Below are 24,725 nucleotides of genomic sequence, written 5' to 3'. Positions count from 1 at the left end.
CCGGCTCGCGCTCCAGCCTTGCCTTTGAACCTCGGCTCTGGCGTCTCCCTGCTCGGCAAAAAGGAGACCGGACTGGACTCAAAGATCCTCAAGGTATTTCTTTGTAGACTCTAAATCTTCAACTGTTGAGGACATCTTCGTTGGGATTATGTCCATCTCCATGTTCATCAGCTGGATCTCCTTATCCTTAAGCTCGAGCTCCATGGCCATTACCTTCAGCAAACTTTCCATCTTGTTGGCTTCCTATCACTAGTCACGGATCTTCTGATGGCAGAGCACATTGTCCCCTCTTAGGGACTTGTTCTCCACCTCTAGAGCACGGAGGTCGCCCATCAACTTCTCCTCTCGAAGGTTCAACAGCTTGTTTAACGCCCTCTGAGATTTGAAATCTTCTTCAAGAGCCTCTTGCTCTCGAGAAACCATATCTGGTAGCTGATCGGCGGCCTAAGAAATCAATAGTAACAAAATTCATTTGCAAAGTATGGAAGACCGAAATGACGATGTGGGAAAGGTACTTACATTGGCGAAAAGGGGCCTAAACTTCTGGGCATGCGCTTCAAAAGATTTCACCCGAGAATTCTTATAACCTGGCCCAAGACCCTGTGAATTCCTTGGCCTAGAAGAGGAAGAGGGCTCAACGCCCACCAACGGCAGAAGGGCCTAGGCATGTATGGAGGGTAGACCGAGTTCCTCCTCGTGCTCATAAGAAACTTCAACAGTTGCACGAGGAGGATCCTGTGGAAGGACAAATTGCGAACCTGGCAATTCCTTAGCTTGGGTTGAACTCTCGCCCTGGGCAGCTCCTGAGCAGGGTGCACTGCAAGCAAGCGGGGGAAGAATCGTCCTCCACCTCCACCATTACAACGTCTTCTTGCAAAGGGGGAGACTCAACTTGAGAGGCGTGGCCTTCTTGAGAAGAATAAGTGGCTCGGCATAGAATAAAAAATGAATGAACAGAGAAAAAGCAAAGGAGGAAGAACAGATACCTGCAAACGCCAACCGAAGGGGAAACTCCTGGGGATCATTGAGGGAACTGGCTCGACAGCCTATTCCAACATTGGTGAGAGCACTGGAACTTCAGGAGGAATGGGTTCTGTAACCCCATTAGAACATGGCTCCATGGCCTCGAACCATTCGGCAACCTCCGTGGAGCACAGCTCCGCAGTCTTAGAAGAGGTTAAACCCTCGCCCCCAGTGAAAAGAACCTCTGTTTCCAAAGGCAGAACGGGAGGAGAGGCAAAGACCATTGGAACAGGAATCGAAGGGCCACTAGGAGAAGTCGGGCCAGAGTGCTCCGGGGGTGAAATATGAGAGTTAGTTAAACACTCCCTAAAGGATGCCTCAACCTCGATAAGCATTTCTTTGAAGCGAGATGGTGGCCTGCGCAAAGGGACTTCCTCCTCCAGGCAAGTCTCCTCAAAGGAGGGAAAAACACCCGTTGCCTGCCCGGGACCCCGAGGCACCAAGTCTTTAAAGACCGAAACAAAAAGAAAAGCAACAGCAATGTCTGCTCCTTCTCCCCTCGCGGGACCTGCAAAGGAAGGCCCGACGCTATAATCTTCTTTTAAACGAATGTAACAAAGGGAAGAGATTTAGAAATCTCAAAGAATTACCTTCAGAGGGTTGTTTCCTGGAACGGCCCGGTGGGAACCCTCTGCAGCTCATTGAGTATTGCCCTTTGAAGGAGCTCGGCGAGAACTACTCTTAGGAGCGGCTCGGTGAGAACTGCCCTTGGAAGCAGCTCGATGAGAGCTACTCTCTAAGGGAGCTTGTTGAGAAACACCCTCTGAAGACATTCGCTGAGAGCCACACCCTGGAGCGGCTAGGCTAGAACTGCACTGTGTGGCGATTTGCTAATAGCCCTAATTCTTCTTCTGAGGGGCATCTGGCTTAGTAGGGAGCGGTGAAGTGGCCGAGATCTCTCTGGCAGGAACTGACTGGGTGGGAGCTGAAGTCCCTTCCTTTGTAAGGGACCGCTTGGCGTGGTTATCTTCGGGAGGGGAAGCCGCACGACATTTCTCTCTTGAATGAGAGAGTGAACCCGATAAGAAGTCCCGACCTAACACGTGAGCGCGATGCTAGAGAACAAGGTAGCGACGAATGTAATCGCCATTCAATAATGCATCGGATTTGGTTAGGTTAGGATGAGCCATTACCCAGGATATGACAGAGGCAATTCTAAATTCCTTTCTCTCAGATAATGTAATAGCAAAAGATTGGTGGTCGGAACCTTACCCCAAATGGATCGGACAGGGAACTTGTTGTATTCACGCTCCCCCTCCGGGCATTCCCAGCCAAAGCCCCTAACAAAAAAGAATCACCGATGCCACTCCTTTATTGACGAATAACGTCTTTCCAAATTTGTGAAGCATTTTTCGGCAGAGTAGGATTGGAAACTATAAATGTTCCCATCAAGCCAATTGATTTGGTATACACTTACAAACTCTCGAGCAAATAGATCAAGATAATCTTCGGAACCACTCAGAATGATCCGAAAGGCCACACAACTGGCCAGGACCAAACACCAAGCATTTGGATTGAGTTGCGTCGCAGCATGTTTCAGGAAGTCCAGGATGTCGCACACCGGACGGCAGAATGACAGACGCAGCCCAATAGAAAACATATGGGGATAAAGGGCCACCTTCGTCGATAGGCCCTGCTCGTCCACCATTGTGACATGAGGTTGGGGAATTTCCAGAGCAGTCCCAACAGGAATGTGGAACTCTCTGCAGAACAAACGAAGTTCGTTGTTAGTTATGGTGAGAGTAGACGAAAGAATTGGGAAAACTCTTAGGGCTTCAGAGAAACAAAAGGAGAAGAGCAAGACAAAGACGAAAGGAAAGAAATAGGTGAATAAACGAGGAAGAAGAAATAAATAGGGATGAAATGATGGAACGGTTACATATCCGAAAAGGCGTCACAGGATTCGAAGAGACGCCTCATATTCATTTATCCCCAACAACGAACAAGGTAATCAGTCAATCAATCACTATCACATTACACTCTCATATTCATTTATGTTTATTATCTCTTTCACCATTACTAACTTAGGCATCTGAAGATCAACGGATCCTGAGGTCCCCCCTTAGTTACTGTGTAGGTGATCACTCGAATACCGATGGCGTGAACTTGTCCAGGCATGTGAAACACGACATCAACAATTATAAAATTATTTATTATTTAAAAAAAAAAATGAATGATAGAATAATATTTCTAATACATCAAGAAGTTAAATTCTGTTTTTTTGAAGTCCTAGAAATTAAATTCTAAGAGTGCGTTTGGATGTTGAACTGAGTTGAGTTGAATTGAAATGATAAAATATTGTTAGAATATTATTTATTATTATTATTATTATTATTTTAAGATTTGAAAAAGTTTAATTTTTTATTATATTTTATTTTAAAATTTAAAAAAATTATAATGATGAATTGAGATGAATTTCCTTTTCAAACAAAACATAAAAGTATCTAATCAGTGTTAAAATTAAAGACTATTTTTTGTATTAGCATTTTATGATTTCTTCCGTTCCTGTCATAATCGGCTCGGCCCCAAATCCAATCGCGCAGTCACGTGGCGCTCTCTCTCTCTCTCTCTCTCTCTCTCTCTGTCTCTCGTCTATTCCAAGAGGCAAGAAGTCACTCTTATTAGAGGAAAGAAGAAGAAGGAAGAAAGCTCCGGGAGATGAGAAAACCCTAGAAGAATCCTCAAGCAGATTTCCTTTGCTTCCAGAAATTCCGAAACTTCTGTAGTTAAATAATATTCTATATCGCTAGATAATGGTGAAGAAGGGTGTGCCCGAGTGGCTCAACAGCTCGCTCTGGTACTCCGCTTCCTCTCAGGAAGACGACGACCGAGTCTCTCGATACTCCACCAGACCCACCACCATTTCCTCTTCTTCCCCCGAACCTGCTGTGGAGACGCCTCCGGTCCTCCAACCCCCTGCCTCATCTACCCGTGTAGAACCCGCAAAGCTGGCGGAGAACAAGGACTCGCCCACCAACGACAGCCATAGCAGCGATCTCAGTTACAATGGCATCTCTGAAGAAGCTGGACCTTCTGCCGAGGACATTTCTCGCCAGTCCCAGCTCCTCGCCGAGGTTAGCCACCCCCCCCCCTTCCCTTTCTCGGCAAAATGTTATGTTTATGTATATGTGAATCGATGTGGATTGGTTGTATTTATGCAATTGTAGATATCGAAGAAAGTGATAAACATGCGGGACTTGCGGAGATTTGCGTCACAGGGTATACCGGACGGCCCTGGGATTCGTTCCATAGTATGGAAGGTTGGTTAAAGATTTCCTTGAATGTTATTTTCTTTCTTTATTGTTCTTTTTTTTTTTTGGGTGCTAAGAAAGCGTGAGAAAAACGAAATATCACCTATGTGACCTTAATTGCTGGAATTGACTTGGTCGGTTGAGTGGCGTGGCAGATATAGTTATTTCGTGTCACAAAAGAATGAAAACATAGGACTCAGAGTTTACACACAACGTTTATCAAACAATTTGACTGGTATATTGAGTTTGGTTTAATAGGTGGAAAGACAACAAAAAAGGTCTTGTCAATGTAACTATGTCGAATGGAATTGAGGTTTTGACTTTAAGGCTTGTTGGTTGTCACAGCTCTTACTGGGCTATCTACCGCCGGATCGTGGGGTTTGGTCATCCGAATTAGCCAAGAGGAGGTCGCAGTACAAGCAATTTAAAGAGGAGCTTTTGATGAACCCTGTAAGTTGTATTCAGATTTTGAATTTGATGCCGCTATTCCTGATTTCATTTAGTATTGTTTTGTTGAAATAACAAGGAGTAGCTAAAACAGTAATAAGGGAAATTAAAGAAAATGTAGCTGGCCCTTCTTTTCCATACTGGATATAGGTGTTCTGGTTATTTGTTTATTTTTAACTTTTTTATAGTTTGTCTTAGGCTTATAAACAGAACCCCTCCATTCGGTGAGGGTGTCAAAGCAATATGGCATCGACTTGATTCTCAGAGGTGCTGTACCGATTGTACGGCACCAAAAGGGGCAGTTTTAATAGGCTGTTGGCTGGTTTGTTTGGTTTGGCCTGATTTACTCGACTCCCAAAAATAAAAATTGCAAAATAAACAACAAAACCCTACCATACTCACCATGGATACAAAACCCTAGCGAGGCAAGACCCTTGCCCATAATTGTGCAACAAATGGAGCTGGGATAACTCTTACTTTGTTAAACAATAAAGGCATGGAGCTGGGATCTAGAGAGTGAGATGCCAAATAGATTTGAGATCAATAGAAACACATCTTGCTGAAGGGTGGGGTAGTGGCTTTGTTGTAGTGATAGGGAGACTAGAACTAAGAACCAAACTCTCTCTCTCCCCTCCTCTCCCAGTGTGAGACCACATAGATTTTAGATCAATAGAAACACAGATTTAGCTAGAGGGAGGGATAGAGAGCTGATATGGAGAGAGAGAGCATACCTGATGGATTTGATGGCAGTCTCTGTGGCAGTGAAAGGGAGACTAGAATTGAGAAGCCAACCTACCCATTCAATTTTCAAAAAATTGGGTTGCCCTGTTTGGGCTGGCCCGATATGGCACCTTTTGTCTTGATTGAAGAACAAGACTGTCAGAAACATAGAAGCCATGGAACTGGACTCAGAATTAGGCCTGAGATTTGGAGGAGATGGTGAACCCTAAGACTCAAAAGCTTCATAAAATTGTTTGGATAATGGTATTAAGAATTGGCTAACTTAGATAAAATTTCTTTTACCTATCAAGTGTGTGTGTGTGTGTGTGTGCGCTCGCGTGCGCTTTACTCTTCACAGGCTGAAAAGATCCTTTATTGTATTGCCGTTATTGACACAATAAACCTGTTCAATTTTACCCTAAACCTTCACATGCTAAAAATACCTTTCATTGTATTGTCTTTATTACCTCAATAAACCCATTTGATTTTTTGACATTAAGATTTAGAAAAGGTTTTAAGATGAAAGGTTTCCCTACCATTTATAATTACTTATTCAATAGAGTATTGTCTTCACACGCTAAACCCATTCAGTTTTTTGAAATCAAGATTAAAAAAAAAAAGGTTTCGAGACGAAAGGTTTTCGTACCATCTATAATTACTTCTTCAATAGAGAGAAGAAAGGACTTTCCATCTTATAGTGGTGAATTATTCTATAATTTATTATTAATTTTCCAATAAAAAAAGACTATTCATGTTATTGTAGCTATTGAGTATTGACTCTTCCTTATTTGCCCCTTTGGCTTCCTCACCTCTTAGCTATTCTACTTTGAACTCTTTGTATTCTCACCAACTAAGTTTTATGTTTGTTGAGATATAAAAATTGTCATTCCTAAAGATTATAAGAATATTTTTACATTTTAGACTATTTGTGATAGAAATTTTAGACAATTAATTCATGCCTTTGTGAAGAGGATCTTCTGATCACATGCTTATTTTTGCTAACCCTCAGAAAAAAATAAATGGATTAAGAAATTAAAATGGCCTCTTGATTCTTATGCTTGTTCTTGCTTATCGAAAAGATATAATATACTGGATTAAAAATGTTCATATTATTCCTCTTGATTTACATAGTATGAGCTAGAAGTTTAAAAATAATGGGCCTCATCTTTGGTTTTTAATTATGTGGTCGGTTCTTAGAAGTAGCAGGGGAAGGGATGCGAATTTTCTTCAAATAGACTTCCTTCCTTGTGCATCTTGACAACTGCCCTTTCCTTGAACCTATCAAAAAATCAACACGTCCTTTTCATGCCTCAACTTCTAAAACCTGAATGTCAAGTGATGCCTATATAATCTTCTATTAAACTTTTCTTCTGATAAAAAATAATCTTCTACTAATCTTTTCTGTTTCTTTTCTCTTGGTCAATAGTTTTACACATATTATGAAAATTTGGTGTTAATGAAAAGAAGAAAAATATTAAAAACTGGATGTGGTGTTTTTTTGTTGCTTCCATTGACTTTTAATATTCTCTAGAGGTTTGGGTTTTCTGAATGTTTCTGTGGCTAGTCAGTCAGAAATTACGTGGAGGTTGGATAAATCCAGAAGCTGTGACAAAGATGACTCAAAAAGTGAAGGTAGGTGCTTGCTCTCAAGATCAGAAATAACCCATGGGGAACATCCTTTGAGCCTTGGGAAGTCCAGCATATGGAATCAATTCTTTCAGGTACATGCAATTAGTTGATTATTTGATTTTCATGTTACATTATACTCTAATAAATTGAATTTATTAGGCTAAATGTATTACCATCTGCTTTTTAAACCTTTTGTTAATTGTATGTTAGGATTTTTTGATATCATACATCATCCTTGAAAATGTGTGCTTTCCTTCAATCAGGCATGTGCTTGTGCCTTGCTTTTAGGCTCTAGACAGCATTAGGTGCACCTAGCGCTTTCACAAACACTGCTGTTCCTTTGGACAGCTTCCTAGACTTTAATGGGCTTACTCTCCATGATTATTTTGTATCTTTTCCTAATTTAACTAGGTGACTTTCTTGTATGCTTCTTCTTGTACTTGGAATGCACCTTTTACATTTTTAAATGAATTGTTATTACCTATAAAAAAAAAATAGAAAAGTGGCATCTTCTTCCCATGTAAGAATAAAGATGAAGGGTTTTGGGTTCAAGACCCACCTAATTGTGTGTGATTTCCACTACAAAATACTGTTAATATATTGTATATCCTAGATTGAACCTCTTGTATCAAATTCGCTTCAACAGTCTTATTGTTCTAAATATGCCTGGATTTGCTATTATGTCTGATGTCTACCTAATCAAGATTGTAGTTTGTCTGGCAATGTCCCTTGTATATTTAGCAGTGTATGGTCTGCTGGTTAAGTGTGAGTCCCAGCTCGTTGGGCTGTTGAACATTAGTAAATCTAAGTGTAATGTAGTACTACTAGGTGCCTTTGCAGCATTCTTGTGAAACATGTAACTCTAAACGTGGGTTATGTAGGACTCAGAGATTATAGAACAGATTGACCGAGATGTGAAGCGCACCCATCCAGACATGCACTTTTTCTCAGGGGACTCTCAATTTGCGAAATCTAATCAGGTGTTCCCATTGTTTTCATTTTTAATATGATCGACACCCTAATGTTTGAGTATAAGCTGCGTTGCTGAATTTTTGCGCTTCATATTTTCAGGAGGCTTTAAAGAACATTTTAATTGTGTTTGCAAAGTTAAATCCGGGTATAAGATATGTTCAGGGGATGAATGAAATTTTGGCTCCTCTATTCTATGTGTTCAGAAATGACCCTGAAGAGGAATATGCGGTAAGTGCATGTCAATTTAGTTTTGCTCCTTTTCTGGGGTTCATGCCTATATTTTGTCTACAGTATGTCATTTGTAAAACAAACGTACTTTTTTTCTACAGTATGCCATTGGTTGTGTGTTCCTTTTTGTTGATTTGGTTGATTTACTTCCTGGTTATATCTGGGTAATCATGGCCTTTTGACAACCTTCGGCAGTCTGTTTATAAACTCGAAAAGGTTGACTTTCTCTTTAATATAAAGCTGGAAACAAAAAATAAATCTGGAAACAAAGATACTCTCTAAAGGATACACCAAACTAGCTTGAAAAGAAAAAAGAGCAAAAGTCTTTGGAGTCTTACAAAGTTAGAGAGTTGGAAGATTTCTTTAACATAGAGGGTACTGAATACAAAGACTTTTAACTTTTGTGCTGCCCTCCCCTGATATGCAAAAGTCAGGGCATTACGTCCTTGCCAAATTGCACACAAAAGCGTTCTTTAAGGCTTCCACATGGGCTTCGTCAGCTTGCCAACAGCTCGATCACTCTAGGGAATGACCCACTCAATCCCTAAAATGTTGAACATCTTTGCCCTCATTCTCTAGCCAGCTCATATTGCAGTAAAAGGTGACCAATGCTTTACCCATTATGCTTTTACATAGAACACTTGGTTGTTAGTATGATATGTGTCTTTCTCAAATTATCTGTTGTTAATATCTTTCCTTTGGTGCAAACAAAACAAAAAGAACCTACCTTGGAGCACTCTTTATTTCTTCAAATGCATTTTCAAGGAAATGGTGACCCATTTGGAGGGATGTGCAGATTACACAAGGATTTAATCTTGAAGACTCGTCTTTTGGATGGGATTTAACATATTTGATCTTTACTGCCTCTGCTCCATCTAATAAACTCTGCCTCTATTACATCTCCCAATCATTGGCTGATTTGAATAAAATTAACATCCCCTTGGGCCATATTATCATAAATTTGCATGTGTTTTGCAACTGACTCACCTTGATGATGGATAATTGGGAAAATAGTTTGGCAGGAATTTTGGGGTGGAAGGCGTCATCTTTACCTATGAAATATTTGGGCCTTCCTTTTGGGTCCACTTTCAAGGCTAAGGCAATTTGGGATAGGTTTATTGAGAAGATTGAATGAAGATTGGCTAGTCGGAAAATGATGCATCTGTCCAAATGTGGTAGAATTACTTTGGTCAAAAGTACTCAATCTAATCTGCCCACGTATTTCATGTCCTTATTTTTGCTTTCAGTAAGTGCTGCTAGCACTCCTTGCAAATTTGCAGAGGGACTTTCTTAGGGGGTGGTTAGGTGAAGAGTTCAAATTCCACTAGGTAAGCTGGGCCAAATTATTCTCTTCGATCCTTGAGGGAAGGCTTGGACTTTGGAGCTTGATTGCCTTCAATTGTGCACGCTTAGGGAAGTGGCTTTGGCGCTATCAGAAGAAGAGAGAGGTCTTATGGCGAATGGTTATAGAGTATGAAAGCTCATGGGGGAGAGATCCCAGAAATAAGTTGAACTTTGAGAGCAAAAAACTTCTATGTGTACATCTCCCATCTGATACTTGTAAACCCTAGTACACCCATCCAACGGTCACCCATTACCCACCATTGATCGGAGAGTAGCACCTCACCTTCGTCACAGACGTGGCTGACGGACCTTGGTGTCGGTCCTCTCCGGCGAATAGTTTCTTTTCAAGACTACTTCTTGGAGCTTATTTTCTCGAGATCCAACCACACTTTCCAGTGAGGGCATCCTCACCACCTCCACAGACAAGGCCGATGGGCCCCGGCGACCTCGCTGAGGGCCATCCAGCGACTGTCATCCCGTTGGCGACCTGATTTTTCCCTAGGTCTATTTCTGCCGCCTTCCAAAGTGCTCCGGTGGCCGTGTTGTTGCCTTAGAGGGCTATGGTGAGTCGGCGACCAACAACCGCATCTTTCCATGGTTTCTGAAAGATGATGTTTGGTTGCTGACCATGTTTCTTTTTGGGTGTTGGGGCTGTTTGGGCTCATAATGGTTTCTTCTATGAGGTTGATCATAGAATCTAAATCCTTTACACTCGTGAAGGAGGGGAGCATGTTGGGTATTACTGAAGGAGTCGAAGGGTGATTTCGAAATTGGTTATAGGTTCAACAACGGTACAATGGCTGGCTAAGGTCATGACTGCGTGTGCAAATGAGAAACATGATTTTTACTCCACTGTCCGGGAAGACAAACGTACTTTCACAGCGCATCGCTGCTCAAATTCTCGAGGATGTTATATGGCAGTAGAGGAGTATGGTGGTGGTGGGAGGAGGAATTTTATATTCATCCCCGAGGAAGAGGGTAGTGGCTGGAGAATGATGGGGGAGGTATTGCATGATTTTTCCCACGACAAGACCAATCCTGTGGAAGGACAAAGAGGTGCTAGATGGGGACCAGTCCCTCCAACTCAAATGCAGGGGGGCTATAGAAAACATGTAGGTAGCATGGAAGAGAGCTTGGAAGGGAAAGACCCAAGTACATTCCCGGTGTCGAGGCGATCCTATGCGACCGCTTTAAAGACGGGTCATGCCTTGGGGTTTTAGAATGAGGGGGGTTTGCAAATCACCACTCAGGATCCGCTTGTAGAGATGCACAATTCTTTAAAGGAGATGGAAACCCAACTGGTAGAGTTGAAGGCATCAATAACTTTCTTGTCTACGAAAATAGACTTAATTTCAGCTGGAGACAACAGAGTTGTAAGAAACAAGACGGGCCCGAACCCTTTAAACTCTAAAAGGAAAACGAAAAATCGGATTCGGTCCTGTCCCCATAACCAGATCAAGGAGAGTATGGCGGGTCAAAAAAAAATCTGGAATATTTGAAGCGGGGTCTACATCCAGTTTCGGCGTTGGGACATCAGTAATGGAATGCCATTCGCCTCTTGTTACACCCTTGGTCCCTGAAAAAACTATGGCTCCCTCGTCGGAGTTGAACGAAAATGGTGTACTGCCGAAGTCTGAAAGAGATGTAGAATCCGATACCACCCTAGAGGTGAAGGAACTTGCTGTCACCCCAGAATCTCCAATGGGTCTGAAACCATTGGAGAGAACCGATGGAGTTGCTGGAGAACCAATGAGCGGCGTTGGTGCCTTGTATAGAGGAATGTCCAGAGGCGGGAGTGCAGTTGGATGCTGTGTCTGGGGACTTGGGACCTTATTAGGTGGGATTATGGAAGAACATAAGAAAAGAGAGGGGGAAGTTCTCGATGCATATTAGATTTGAAGTGTGAGATGGTGCTAGGATCAGATTCTGGCATGATCACTGGTGTGGTAGTAAGGCTCTCAAAAGAGCTTGTTTGGAGGTGTATAGGTCATTCCAGGTTAAGGATGCTTCAGTTGCAGACCTACTGGAGACAACTAGCGAATTCCCTCAGTGGATCTCAGCTTTATTAGAGCAGCTCATGATTGGGAGGTTGAGGCCTTCTAAGGACAAGTTGCTTTGGGCCCCATAAAAGAAAGGAAAGTTCAACGTCATTCTCTTTATTGTGTCCTTATCTTTCATATGAACAATTCCTTTACGTGGACCTTCGAGAGCTGTGCTTTTTGCTTGGACTGCCTCTATCGGGAAGATTCTTACTATAAAAATTTTGAGGAAAAGATAATTTGGTGTACTTGACTAGTGTTGCACGTGAAAAGGAGTGGGGAGTTTGTGGCTCATCTGTTACTACATTGCTAGGTGGCTGGTTTGGCTTGGGTCATGCCTAGAAGCATAGTAGACCTCTTTAACTCGTGGAGTGGTTTAGGCAGTAGTCCACAAATCTCAGCAGTGTGGAAAATAGTTCCTTCATGTACCATATGGTGTATTTGGAGGGAAAAAAATGATAGTAATTTTGAGGATTGTCAACAGAGGATAAAGGTACTCAGAATTTTTTTCTTCAACACTCGATCATTGGACTGCCTCAATAGACATCAATGGGATTACTTACATGATTATCTTGTACCCTTTTCTATTTCTAGCTAAAGGAATTTCTTGCACACTCCTTGTTGTACTCAGCATGTGCCTTTAGCGTTTTATATAATGAAATGATTATTACTTACTAAAAAAATGTATGTGGTGAAATCATGTGTCCTACCCATGGTAGTGTATATACTTCAATTGAGAAAAACCCTGGAGATTGTTTAGGCTTTCTGATTAACCTTTTAGGAGATGTTTGGATTCGAAAATGACTTGAGATGAGCTGAGATGAGTTGAGATGGATTTTGAATAGTAATGAAATGAGTTGTGAATAGTAGTGAGATTTGTGAGTTAAAGTTGCTGAATAGTAATGAATAGTAGTGAGATGAGTTGAGATGAGTTGAGATGAGCTGAGATGACTTGCGAATCCAAACAAGCCCTTAAAGTTAATCACAGAGAAAAATTTGCTTGATGGAGATGTAAGTTTGGGATAAGAATATGGAATCACACTTTTGCCTTTTAATTCCTTTGTAAGCGTCAGTCGGGACCATTGGCTGTGTATGGGATTAGCTCCCTCCTCTCAAATAAATCTTGTGTGAAGTTGATCCAATGTTTCTAGCTTCATTGCTAGAGATGATGCCTTCAAAATCAGAATCAATGGCCATGCTTTATTAACCAAACATTTTTCAAAATTTTCCATTTTTTTAAAAGTCATACTAAATATCTTCAAATCTCAACTTTTCTCTTTCAACCTTTTCTATTTCAACTTTTCATCCAATCATTACCCAACTTTTACTCCTTGCGGAGGGCATGTGCACCCCTAGAATTAGTCTGGACGCTGTTCTCGGACACTCAGTGCCAATTAAAAAAACAATTAGTATCTAAATACAAAAATTAATACAACTTTTACAAACTCTCAAAATAAAAATACTCTTAAAAAATTATATTCAAAAAACTTTTCAACTCTACCTATTCACTTTCTCAAAATTCAATACAAAAATTCGAAACTCTCTCCTCTTTCCCATAACTCAATCTCAAAAAAATTCTCAAAATATTTCATAACCAAGATGGCCAGTGTATCCCATCGTTTGAGAAACTTCAGTGGGTTTCTTGTTGCAGGGTTGGCGGCGAATTCAAGTACCACCTCATTAAGTGGACTAGGATTTGTACTTGATAACTATAGGTGGTTTGGGGGTAAGAAACCCTTTACTTGTTACTGTTCATCAAATATTTGTTGGGTAAGTGGTTACGGCACTGTGCTTTAAAAAGAGTTTGTGGAGATTGGTGGTAGAAGTCGAATATGGTAGTATGTGGGGAGGTGAAGGTTCTGTCAAGGGTAGCATTCTTTGTTTGGTTGGCTATATTACGAGAGATCTTAGTGGTGGATAATTTGAGGAGGAGAAATGTCATAGTTGTGGATTGGTGTTGTGAGTGCAAGCAGGGCAGAGAAAACATTGATCATCTTCTACTTCACTTTGAGGTGGCTTTGGGCATCAATATTCCCTACTGTTGGTTGACTGTAATTGATTTTAATGGCATAACCACTCATGAATTTCTTGTATTACTAGAACATCACTCCTAGGCATTGCTCTTGTACATGATCCGTGTACTTGGGCTTTGCCTATTCTTATGATCAATAAAATTTTATTTACTGATAAAAAAAAAAATTCCCTACTGTTGTGATTGAGTAGTTCATACTGCGACAAGGGGTACATTTGTTAGCTGCTTGGCGAAGTCCCCTTAGTAGCCATGGCAATGTAGAGGTTTGGAGGTGATCCCTTTGTGCTTGATGTTTGTATTTGGCAGGAACGTAGTGCTCAGACCTTCGAGATTGTGAGAGAACGATTTTAGAATTAAGAGGCGTTATGTACTTATAAAAAAATGTGTTATGTCCCATTCTATTTGTGTGGATGACGGTGAATAATATTTTTTCGTTTCTCACATTCTAGAATTCATGGAATTGTGTTCTTTTTCTTCATCCTTCTATTCTGGGGGTTTCCTATTGTCTACTTCTTAAGTACTTGGGTTGCATCCCCTTGCGATAGAATAAAATTACATCTCTTGTGTACATATATGAAAAGGAATTAAATTTGTTTCTGTTTCAATGTTGGTCTGAAATGCTTGTTGCTGCTGTTACCGTACTGTTATATATCATTTGTAGCTATCACTTTTTCTGTATTTGCCCTTTGGTTTAGTTTTGCTTATCATTTCTTAATTTGTAAGTTGCGCAGGCCTCTGCTGAAGCAGACACATTCTTTTGTTTTGTTGAGTTATTAAGCGGATTCCGTGACAACTTCTGTCAGCAACTTGATAATAGTGTTGTGGGAATACGTTCCACAATTACGAAGTTCTCACAGCTTCTCAAGGAACATGATGAGGAGTTGTGGCGTCATCTTGAGGTCACAACCAAAGTAAGACCTGATTCTAACTTTTAAATTTTGTTCCTTTCCCAATTGCTGTTATCTTTCCATGTATTTTTATCTCTTAAAGAATTGGGTGGTTCTCAATTTATATTTATGCATTAAGACCCAGGGTTCAGAATAACCTCGGCTACCTTCTAGCTTTAGCACATTCCTTGGTCAGATTATGGGATCTGACCACTGAACTGTAATGGACTTCTAATTGAAAATAGGCAGGTAGTCTAGACATAATGTGGCATCCTCGGCCCTCGGTAATTCCCTAGCAAGGAACCGTGGTGCCTAGGATGCTCACGTCGGGTAGATCCCTAGTTTCTTTGAGCAAGGTGTGCACCCATAAGCTATGCACACATGATTCACAGTGGATCACAGTGAGGGGGGATTAGTCAAAGACTAATCTATCAGTACCAGATATGTACGAATAAATCCTTCAATAATTGTAATATCCATAAGTCACTATTATTGTGTCCTAAATATAGTTTCAGACCATCATAAGTTTGTCACTTGCATCACATGTAGTGAACCATAGAGGGTTTGTCTCCTAATTATAATAAATATCTTAAATTACAAGATAAACGCCAACAAAGACATGCCTCCGTAGCTACTCTTTAGGCTGGGCTAGTTTTTTATTTTCGAGATAATTCTTCTGGGCTATATCTGCATCAAGGTCTCCGGCTTCGATGAACAAAATCGAAGGTGGGACTACCTGAGTTTCTATGAAACCTAGTAAGTTAAGTTCATGATAATACTAATAATGAGACAATGACGAAGAATATGCATGTACCAGTTCATGTAAATAAAGCTGAGGACACATTTTTTGCATATGGCGAGGATCTAGGAAAAACACATTCCTAAGCATGGCGAGGAATCACCCTCTGAGCAAATCACATGTATACGTAAGTATGGCGAACAATCACCCTCTTAAGAAAAACATTTATTGTGATGCCCCATATGATATGAATAAGGGTAGATGGTGTATGAGATCTCAAATTACTTGGGAAGGAGAAGTTCTTGCTCTTTATAAGGTTCCAATGGAGTTCCAATTGTATTATTGACTAGTCCTTTTGGAGTATAGACCATGTGATTTGAGTCTTCCATTATAGCGTTACAAATGGTATCAGAGCCTATTCCAACAAAAAATGTGGAACTTGAGTCGTGCCACCTACAACGAACAAGCTCGACAAGGACGTCGAGAATTTAAGGGAGGTAGATTATAATATCCCATATGATAAGGATAAGGGTAAGTGGTGTATGGGATCCCACATTGCTTGGGAAGGAGAAGTTCATGAACTTTATAAGGTTCCAATGAGGCTTTAATTGTATTATTGATTAGTTCTTTTGGAGTATAGGTCATGTGGTTTGGACCTTTCATTGGGGTATTACATTTTTGTTCACAAATTCTCATCATAATATTATCAGCGGGGAATGACCGCCCTTTTAGCACGAGTAATCTTGCTACCCAGCCTATACGTGAACTCATTCACCAAAAACCGTTGGGGAATAATTCCACCCATCCGACACGGGGAATCTCTCTACCCTGTCCACACGTGGAACACCTCCACCCAAACATAACAAAGGACACCCCACTTGATCAACACGAGGACTCACTCTACCCCTGATATCAAGTGAAGCCAATACGGAAACATCCCACCCCGATCATCACAGGGAATTCCTCTACCCGTTTGAAACTCGTGGCAATGTGCTGCTGGAATGGTATAGGGAATCCTCAATCCGATCCCATGAATTTAGAACGTTCAGGAATCACATCATCTCAAATCACATCGTAAAGATAATCAATAAATGTAATGGGAAAAATATGCAGTTTCATGCAATAAAGGGACGGGATACAGAATATGCAAATTCTGAATATACCCACAAACATTTACCCTGCATTCCCAATATAGTCGTAGGAATGAACCTACCTAAATAGTATTTCTAAAGGGCTTGTTTGGGAAGTGAAATGAGATAAGAATTCTATGAATAATAGTGAAATGGTTTGTGAATAGTAGTGAAATGGTTTGAGTTAAGATGTTTTATTGAGTTTTGGGAAATGAGAGAAAAAGTTGAATAAAAATATTATAAAATTAAAATATTGTGATAATATAATTTTTTAATATAATTTTTATTTTAAAATTTGAAAAAATATTATTATTTTTGTGTTTTGTTTGGAAGTTTGGGAAAACTGTAATGATAAGAAATTATAAGAAATTATGAAAGTTTGTGTTTGAGTAATGTTTGGGAAGGAAATTATAAGAAATTTTAATTTTCCTTTTATACGTATTTAAAAAAAAAAAAAAAAAGAAAGAGAGAATTTTATTTAAGAAAATGCAAAAGGTGTAGCCCATGTACAATGATTTGGAAGCTGGTAGATTAAGTTGTCTTGTTTTTTTTTTTTTTTGATAAGTAGATATTAATTTGTCTTGTTGAAAACTGGAAATATCACTCTCCTAGTTCATTGTGTAGAATAGGATCTGTGCTCTTGCGAGTTTGGTGTAATTCTTCTGATGTGGGCGCTTCTTTTCTTGTAGCGATTAACCACTAATTTTGTCCCTTTTTTTTTTCCTTCCAGCAAGGCCAAGTGCTGTTCTGAACCGTGTTCTGTCTGAATGTCATAATTTATGAAAGGGTTGTGAAATAATTGTTAGCATTAGGTTCTTAGACAGTTTCCTATGCCTTACTGTTTTATAATTAAATGACAGGTCAACCCCCAATTTTATGCCTTTCGGTGGATTACTCTCCTCTTGACTCAGGAATTCAATTTTGCGGACAGTCTTCACATTTGGGACACTCTTCTAAGTGATCCTGAAGGGCCTCAGGTAGGATTACATTCTTTGTGGTATTATTCTATTATAGGTACGATTTACTTTGATATTCCTTGGTTGTAGAATATGAAAGGCTTCCCTAGGCCACAATGAGAGTTTTAGGTCTGGTTTGGATAATGAGTTGAGATGAGATGAAAGTTGAATAAAATATTGTTAGAATATTATTTTTTAATATTATTTTTGTTATGGGATTTGAAAAAATTGAATTGTTTATTGTATTTGTTTTGAAAATTTGAAAAAGTTGTAATGATTAGATGAGATGAGACAAGATGGTTTCACTATCTAAACCAGGCCTTAATTAAGGTTTGCACTTTTCATTAGTTGTTAAGTAAGGGGTTGAAAAGCTAGCCATCTCTGTCTCATGTGGATAGTTTTTCTCTCCGTACAATGGAAAAATTTTCTGGTGCCTTTCGCCGGATTTATTTTCCATAACTTTTCTTCTGCTTGAGGTGAGTAGTTAGATTTTCTGGTGTGTTGCACCATTGCTGAAGTTTCTGCTCTAGTACAAAATGACTTCCATAAAAGGAATCAGTATAGAATCAAAACTATTCGAGGTGTCAAGGGATGGGAGGTTTGTGTGTCTTACAGAGAAGGGGTGGAAAGTGGTAAAAAAGATGATGTTGGGCTTGGGGACTGTACGTTAGTTTTACAAGGCTTTGGAGGAGTGTTTGAAGGGGGAGGGAAAGGGCTTCTACACTGCCCACAGGGATGGGGATAGGGGATACATTGCTCAACGTTGCATCAACTCTAGGGGAGAATATATGGCGTTGGTGGAATATGGTGGAGGGGGACGCCGGAACTTCATCTTCATACCAGGGGATAGGGATAGAGTGGGGTGGAAAAAACTCGTGGTGGTGCTGAAGGAAGTTGGAAATAGTGGTGGTTCACGACTGTTTCCACCAGCCACGACTCTGCAGAATATGAATTTAGGATCCTTCAGTGATGTTGTTCGTGGTAGCAGAGAGGTGGAGAGGACTCGAGACGTGAAATGGGCAGAGAAAGTAGGTCTGCTGAAGCAAGGTCCTGTCACTTATTTGGGTAATGATCAGTTACGGTATGGAGATGGCAGAGTTCCTGTTGCTCTGAAAGAAGAAAATGTGCTGAAGGCTTTATGTGATATGGAGAAGCAATTGGGAGAACTAACTTATAAAGTGGGATGGCTTAAATGCTGTGTTGAAGTAAATGGGTTGATGGAGTTGGGCTTGGGTCAGGGATGGGAGTTTGAGGGCCAATGGGCCAGAGAGCCCAGCGATAAGGGGAAGGGAAAGGGAGTGGATAAGGAAAGGGAAGAGGAAGATTGTCGGGCCAGGGTATGGGCCACGGGCCTCGAGACTGGGCCTCAACCCAGCAAAGACCAAAACAGAATTGGCCCGTTCTGGAGGAAGACGAGCCGTCGCTTCCAAAAGGAGGAAGCTGGCCCATCGGGGGGTGAGGCCGAGCCGACGCTACCGGAGTTGTCTCAGACAACCTTGCTGGAGGTGGGAGCCCTTACGGCGGCAACGACGATGCTGGCAGAGTCTACGACAATGCCTGAGATTCCAAAAAAGAGCAGAAACACGGCTGAAGTTGGGGCAAATGTCACGGACCTTGCACAGAAAGCTGCGACGGAGGGCAGCGATATCGTTACAGGGTCAGTTGCTCAATCTGTGGAGGCGATGGTGCGTGTGGAAATCGAAACAGAGCCTGATGCCCTAAGAAAGAGTAATATCACGGCCTTTGTTGAGTCAAATCTTTCGGATCTAGCACAGAGAGGTGCGATGGAGGCTGGCGACTCTTGTTACACACCAACGGGGCTTGAAGTTTGTGCGATTGAGGAGTGGGTTGTTACAGGACCTTACCAGCGACGAAGGAGAGGTAGTGGTGACTCAGAACCTTCTCAGCGACTTACAAGTGATGGCTGGTGAAGTAGTGGGCCCAAATAGTGTTGACTCACACTGTCGGAAGGAAGAAGAAGCAAGATCAGTAACGAAGGAATCAGAAGTTGACGATACGCAGCTAGTCATATGCGAAGAGTTATGCATAGATAGAAGAGATGTTGAACCTTTACGAGTGCTCCATCCTAGTCACAACTCTGAAATTCCAGACTGGGTTTTCAAGAAAGTGGAGGAGTTGCAAGTTTGGACTAGGGTGTCCTGTACAGGTTTTGAAGAGCAGTTTAGAGCTCTTATTATTGCCATTGAAGAGAGTAGAGTGAAGTCGGCGGTAAAGAGAGATAGGGAACTTAAAAGACTACAATGCTCTATAAATTATGATGTGAAGGAGGGAAGTGGCAGTAAGGGTAGAACGAAAGGGAGGGGGATAACCATTGTTCATGAAACCTAAGATCCTCTCATGGAATGTGCGGGGGCTTAATGATCGCAACAAGCGCCTTCGAATAAAATCTTTGTTGCGAATGTGGAAGGTGGATATGGTGTGTCTTCAAGAAACAAAGTTAAGGATCGTTGATCGAAAGACTTATCCGTAGTTTATGGGGTTGTTCTTATGTGGGTTGGTCATACTTGGCGTCGGATGGAGCATCGGGTGGGGTGCTTTTGATGTGGGATAAAAGAGTTGTGGAGGAGGTAGAGGAGTGTGTTGGGACTTTTTCAGTAGCTTGTTTATTTAAAAGTGTAGTAGACGGGTGGGAATGGGCATATGCAGGCATATATGGGCCAAATTTAGATAGAGAAAGGAGCAGGATGTGGGAGGAGTTGGCCGGGGTTTATTATCTTTGGGATGTGCCGTGGTGTATGGGCGGGGATTTCAATATCATACGTTTTCCAAGCGAGCGATCCGGGAATACTCGTCACACTATAGCCATGGAGAAGTTTTCCGAGTTCATGTTTGATTTGGATCTAATGGATCTTCCGCTTGCTGGGGGTGAGTACACATGGTCTAATAGTAGGGGATGGTCGAGATTAGATAGGTTTCTTGTCTCTCCTTCTTGGGAAGCCCATTATTCGGAGTTGTATCAAAAGAGGTTGGACCGGGTTTGTTCGGATCATTTTCCTATTATGTTAGATTGTGGAGGCATTAATAGGGGTCGTCAGTATTTCAAGTTCGAAAATATGTGGTTAGCAGTGGACGGTTTTGCTGAGAAAGTTCGTAACTGGTGGTCTTCTTATCAGTTCTCAGGTACCCCTAGTTTCATTCTTGCAGGTAAGCTAAAGGCCTTGAAGCAAGATTTAAGGAGGTGGAACATGGAAGTTTTTGGCAATATTGATAATCAGAAGACAATCCTTTTGGAGGAACTTCAGGAATTGGAGGAACAATTGTTGTTGGGAAATGCCTCTGAAGAAGCTTTGTTGAGGAAGAGTGTGGTGGTGACTGAATTGGAGAGGGTCTTGTTGATGGAGGAAACATCGTGGCGTCAAAAATCCAGGGCCCTTTGGTTAAAAGAAGGGGATAAATGTACGAAGTTTTTCCATAGGGTGGCCAATTCTCATAGGCGCAACAACACTATTGAGACTCTTACAGCAGGTAATCAAGTACTTTCTTCTCCCCTTGATCTAGAGAATCACATTGTGAACTACTATAAGAATCTGCTAACGGAGACGTTTGGTTGGAGGCCAAAGCTCGATGGTCTGCCTTTTGAGTCCATTGATACGCAGAGTGTGAGCTGGTTGGAAAGACCCTTTGAAGAAGATGAGGTACATAAGGTCATTAGAAATATGGCCAAAGACAAAGCTCCGGGGCCGGATGGGTTTTCGATGGGGTTTTTCCAGCATTGTTGGGATATTGTGAAAGGTGATATTATGCGGGTCTTTGTTGAATTTCATACTTTCCAAAACTTTGAAAAGTGCTTAAACGCGACATTCATAGCCCTTGTTCCGAAAAAACAGGGAGTGGTGGAAGTTGATGACTTTCGCCCCATTAGCCTAGTGAGTGGGGTGTACAAAATCATCTCGAAGGTTCTGGCTAATCGATTAAGTGTGGTAATGGAGCAAATCATTTCGAAACCTCAAAATGCATTCGTTCGGGGGAGGCAGATACTTGACTCAGTGCTTGTAGCTAATGAGTGTTTGGATTAGAGGTTAAAGGAGGATAAATCAGGCATACTCTGTAAGCTTGATATGGAGAAAGCCTATGATCATGTAAATTGGAATTTTCTCCTTTACTTACTTGGGAGATGTGGTTTCGAGAACAGGTGGATTTCATGGATTCGATTTTGCATAACTACTGTGCGTTTTTCAGTGCTTGTTAATGGTACCCCGGTGGGTTTCTTCAATAGCTCACGCGGGTTGAGACAGGGGGACCCGTTGTCTCCATTTCTATTCGTAATTGTTATGGAGGCATTAGGTCGGATGGTGAAGGCAGTTGTAGATGGAGGTTTTATGGTGGGCTTTTCGGCAGGCAATGGTACTTATGGCTCTGTTATGATCTCACATCTTTTATTTGCAGATGATACACTGTTCTTTTGTGAAGCGGAGTTGGGTCAAATCCAAACCATAAGAGCACTTTTGTTGTGTTTTGAGGCTGTGACGGGTCTCAAGGTTAATTTGGGCAAATCTGAGATGGTAGCGGTGGGAGTGGTGCCTCATATCAATCTACTAGCAGAAACGTTGGGGTGTGAAGTGGGTTCTTTGCCTATGAAATATTTGGGCCTTCCTTTGGGGGCTAATTTCAAAGCTAGAGGTATTTGGGAAGGTATTATTGAAAGAGTGGAGAAACGGTTGGTTGGGTGGAAACGATTGTATCTATCAAAGGGAGGGCGACTTACATTGATCATGAGTACTTTATCTAATCTCCCAACTTATTTTCTATCTTTATTTCCGTTGCCGGCAGGGGTGGCGCATCGTATCGAGAAGTTATTCCGGGCTTTCTTGTGGGGAGGTCTAGGGGAAGAAACTAAATTCCACTTAGTGCATTGGAATAAAGTTTGTTCCCCTATTTCGAGTGGTGGTTTGGGATTGCGCAATTTAAGGACCTTCAATAAAGTTCTTTTGGGGAAGTGGCTATGGAGGTATCAAGAAGAAGGGGAGTCTTTGTGGAAGGAAGTTGTAGACTCAAGATATGGAGGTGCTTGGGGGGGTTGGTGCACTAACGAAGTGAGGGGGAGGCATGGTGTGGGTTTGTGGAAATATATAAGGGGGGGATGGCAATGCTTTAAAAATAACACTAGATGTGTGGTCGGACAGGGCACACGCATCAAATTTTGGCAGGATATTTGGTGTGGAGAGCAGACTTTGGAGAGAGCCTTCCCAGCCCTCTATAACATTGCGGTAAATAGGGAGGCTTCAATAGCGGATTTATTTTTGTCTGCCCAAGACTCGTATCAGTGGAATATCTTATTCACTCGAGCCAATCATGATTGGGAGATGACCATGGTTTCTGAATTTTTCAGCTTGATCTACTCTTCAGAAAGTTTAACGGCACAGGATGACAGGTTTCAATGGAGGTGTAAGGACAATAAGAAGTTCTCAGTCAAAACTTATTATAAAATTCTGACGTCGCAAGGTAATGTACAGTTCCCGTGGAAAAGTGTTTGGAGGTCACAAGTTCCTTCCAAAGTAGCGTTCTTTGTGTGGACTGCTGCATTAGGAAAAATTCTAACCACGGACAATTTAAGGAGGAGGGGTCTCATTGTGTTGGATTGGTGTTATTTGTGCAAAAACCATGGTGAATCAGTGGAACATCTTTTATTGCATTGTGAGGTGACGAGAGAGTTGTGGAATGGGATATTTAGTAGAGTCGATGTTGCGTGGGTTATGCCGAAAAAGGTGGTTGATCTACTTGCTTGCTGGAAGGGTTTAGAAGGCTGTTCTCAGGTAGCAGCAGCTTGGAAAATGATCCCGTTATGCATAATGTGGTGTATTTGGATGGAAAGGAATGCACGTTGTTTTGAAGATAAGGAGCGAACTAAGGAGGAGCTACAGAATTTTTTTCTGCACACTTTACTTTTATGGTTTTCAGCTATTGTTCTTAATGGAATTAGTGTACAGGAGTTCTTAGCCATAACTTAGTTTATTAAGAATGTATTTAGGTGTTTTCTATTGTATACTTCCTGTGTACATAGGCTATGCCTATCTTCATTCATATTTAATGATAACTACTTTTTACTGATCAAAAAAAAAAAGAAAAGTTCTTGACCTTCAAGCACACGACCAATGTAGGATATGGTGCCGCATGGAATATTATTTACTCATATCACAGATAACTTTTGCAATCACACTTCATGATGTGATTAGTTTTAATATCTTATGAATCTATGATCCACACAAGAAAATCCAATTTTATTTTACTGTCCATGTTAAATGAAAAAAGAAAAACCATGGTAGTATTAACGTGATGCAAGTTAGATGTGGATGGCCACTGGTTTTGAGCTTAAAAGCTTCATGACATTTGCATAACGTAGTAGACTCAAGGCTTCACCCCAATGCTCTCATTATAAGCGTCTTCGCTAACTTTGTTCGCCACTTTAAAATGCTGAAGGCAGCTACACTAAAAGTACGTCAAGAAAGTTTCATCATTGAGGATAACTGTGTAGTCTGATAGATCTCTCTCTCTCTCTCTCTCTCTGAAAATGCTTTAGAATTGATGGTAGTGGTAGTTCTTCAGTTATTGTATACGTGTCTGGCTTGTTAAATAATACATTCCCTGAATCCTGGTTATGAAACTATCTTCAGGAAGTACTTTAAAAGATCTCTAAATCTGTGCAAAAGAGGCAGAAAATTGACAATTGCTCGCTCATTTTTGCAGGAAACACTTCTTCGGATATGTTGTGCTATGCTGATCCTTGTTCGGCGGCGCCTTCTAGCAGGTGATTTCACGTCTAATCTCAAACTGCTCCAGCACTATCCTCCAACAAACATCAGTCATTTGCTCTATGTTGCCAACAAGTTGCGTGTACAATCCTTAGGCTAATTCTCTAAGCAATCCCTTTTTTATTTTTTGTTGTTACAAATTTAATGCTTGTAGAGATCACTGGATGTAAATGTTGATCAAAAGTACAAACTGAGGCAGTGACGACATCCATTATTTCTTTTAAATACTTTTTTTTTTTTTTTCTCTCTCTCTTTGCTAGAAATTCATTGTTACCTTTCATGTAACATGTCCATCCCTCTCTTTTTGTTATGGATCAATGAGTTGGTTGTCGACTATGAACAAATACTATGTTATATTTACCCTTGCCTATGTTCTCCTCATTATCACTTTATTCAGGATATTATTATCACTACATTGTTATTGTCTTTGAGCCCCCCCCACCTGCATACCCTGGCCGGCATATAGGTGTCTGTTACCATGGCGGGACATCCTGTTCCTGAAGCTATATTCAACCATATATATATATATATATATATACACGAACTGATTTTATTGAA

General features: G+C 41.1%; 1 protein-coding gene across 1 annotated transcript; it reads left to right on the top strand.

Moving 5' to 3' along the window:
- Positions 1–3,592: 3,592 nt before the first annotated feature.
- LOC108992716 (TBC1 domain family member 13-like) lies at positions 3,593–24,548 on the top strand. Its single transcript, XM_035683578.1, has 9 exons — positions 3,593–4,097; positions 4,191–4,283; positions 4,620–4,724; positions 7,010–7,162; positions 7,952–8,050; positions 8,142–8,270; positions 14,417–14,596; positions 17,302–17,418; positions 24,103–24,548. The coding sequence occupies exons 1-9, from the start codon at positions 3,777–3,779 to the stop codon at positions 24,265–24,267; spliced, it is 1,362 nt and encodes a 453-aa protein (XP_035539471.1). The 5' UTR covers positions 3,593–3,776; the 3' UTR covers positions 24,268–24,548.
- The last annotated feature ends 177 nt before the right edge of the window (positions 24,549–24,725 follow it).

The sequence above is a fragment of the Juglans regia genome, chromosome 12, assembly GCF_001411555.2.
Source record: "Juglans regia cultivar Chandler chromosome 12, Walnut 2.0, whole genome shotgun sequence".
Classification (NCBI taxonomy): Eukaryota; Viridiplantae; Streptophyta; class Magnoliopsida; order Fagales; family Juglandaceae; genus Juglans; species Juglans regia.
This window is presented reverse-complemented; position numbering and strand designations above follow the sequence as displayed.

What these genes read in the sequence shown, in the direction of transcription:
- LOC108992716 (XM_035683578.1), top strand. Translation starts at nt 3,777, where the DNA reads ATGGTGAAGAAGGGTGTGCCCGAGTGGCTCAACAGCTCGCTCTGGTAC. An exon ending in AGTCCCAGCTCCTCGCCGAG is followed by an intron (nt 4,098 to 4,190) that starts GTTAGCCACCCC and finishes ATGCAATTGTAG; the next exon opens with ATATCGAAGAAAGTGATAAA. An exon ending in ACCCTGAAGAGGAATATGCG is followed by an intron (nt 8,271 to 14,416) that starts GTAAGTGCATGT and finishes TAAGTTGCGCAG; the next exon opens with GCCTCTGCTGAAGCAGACAC.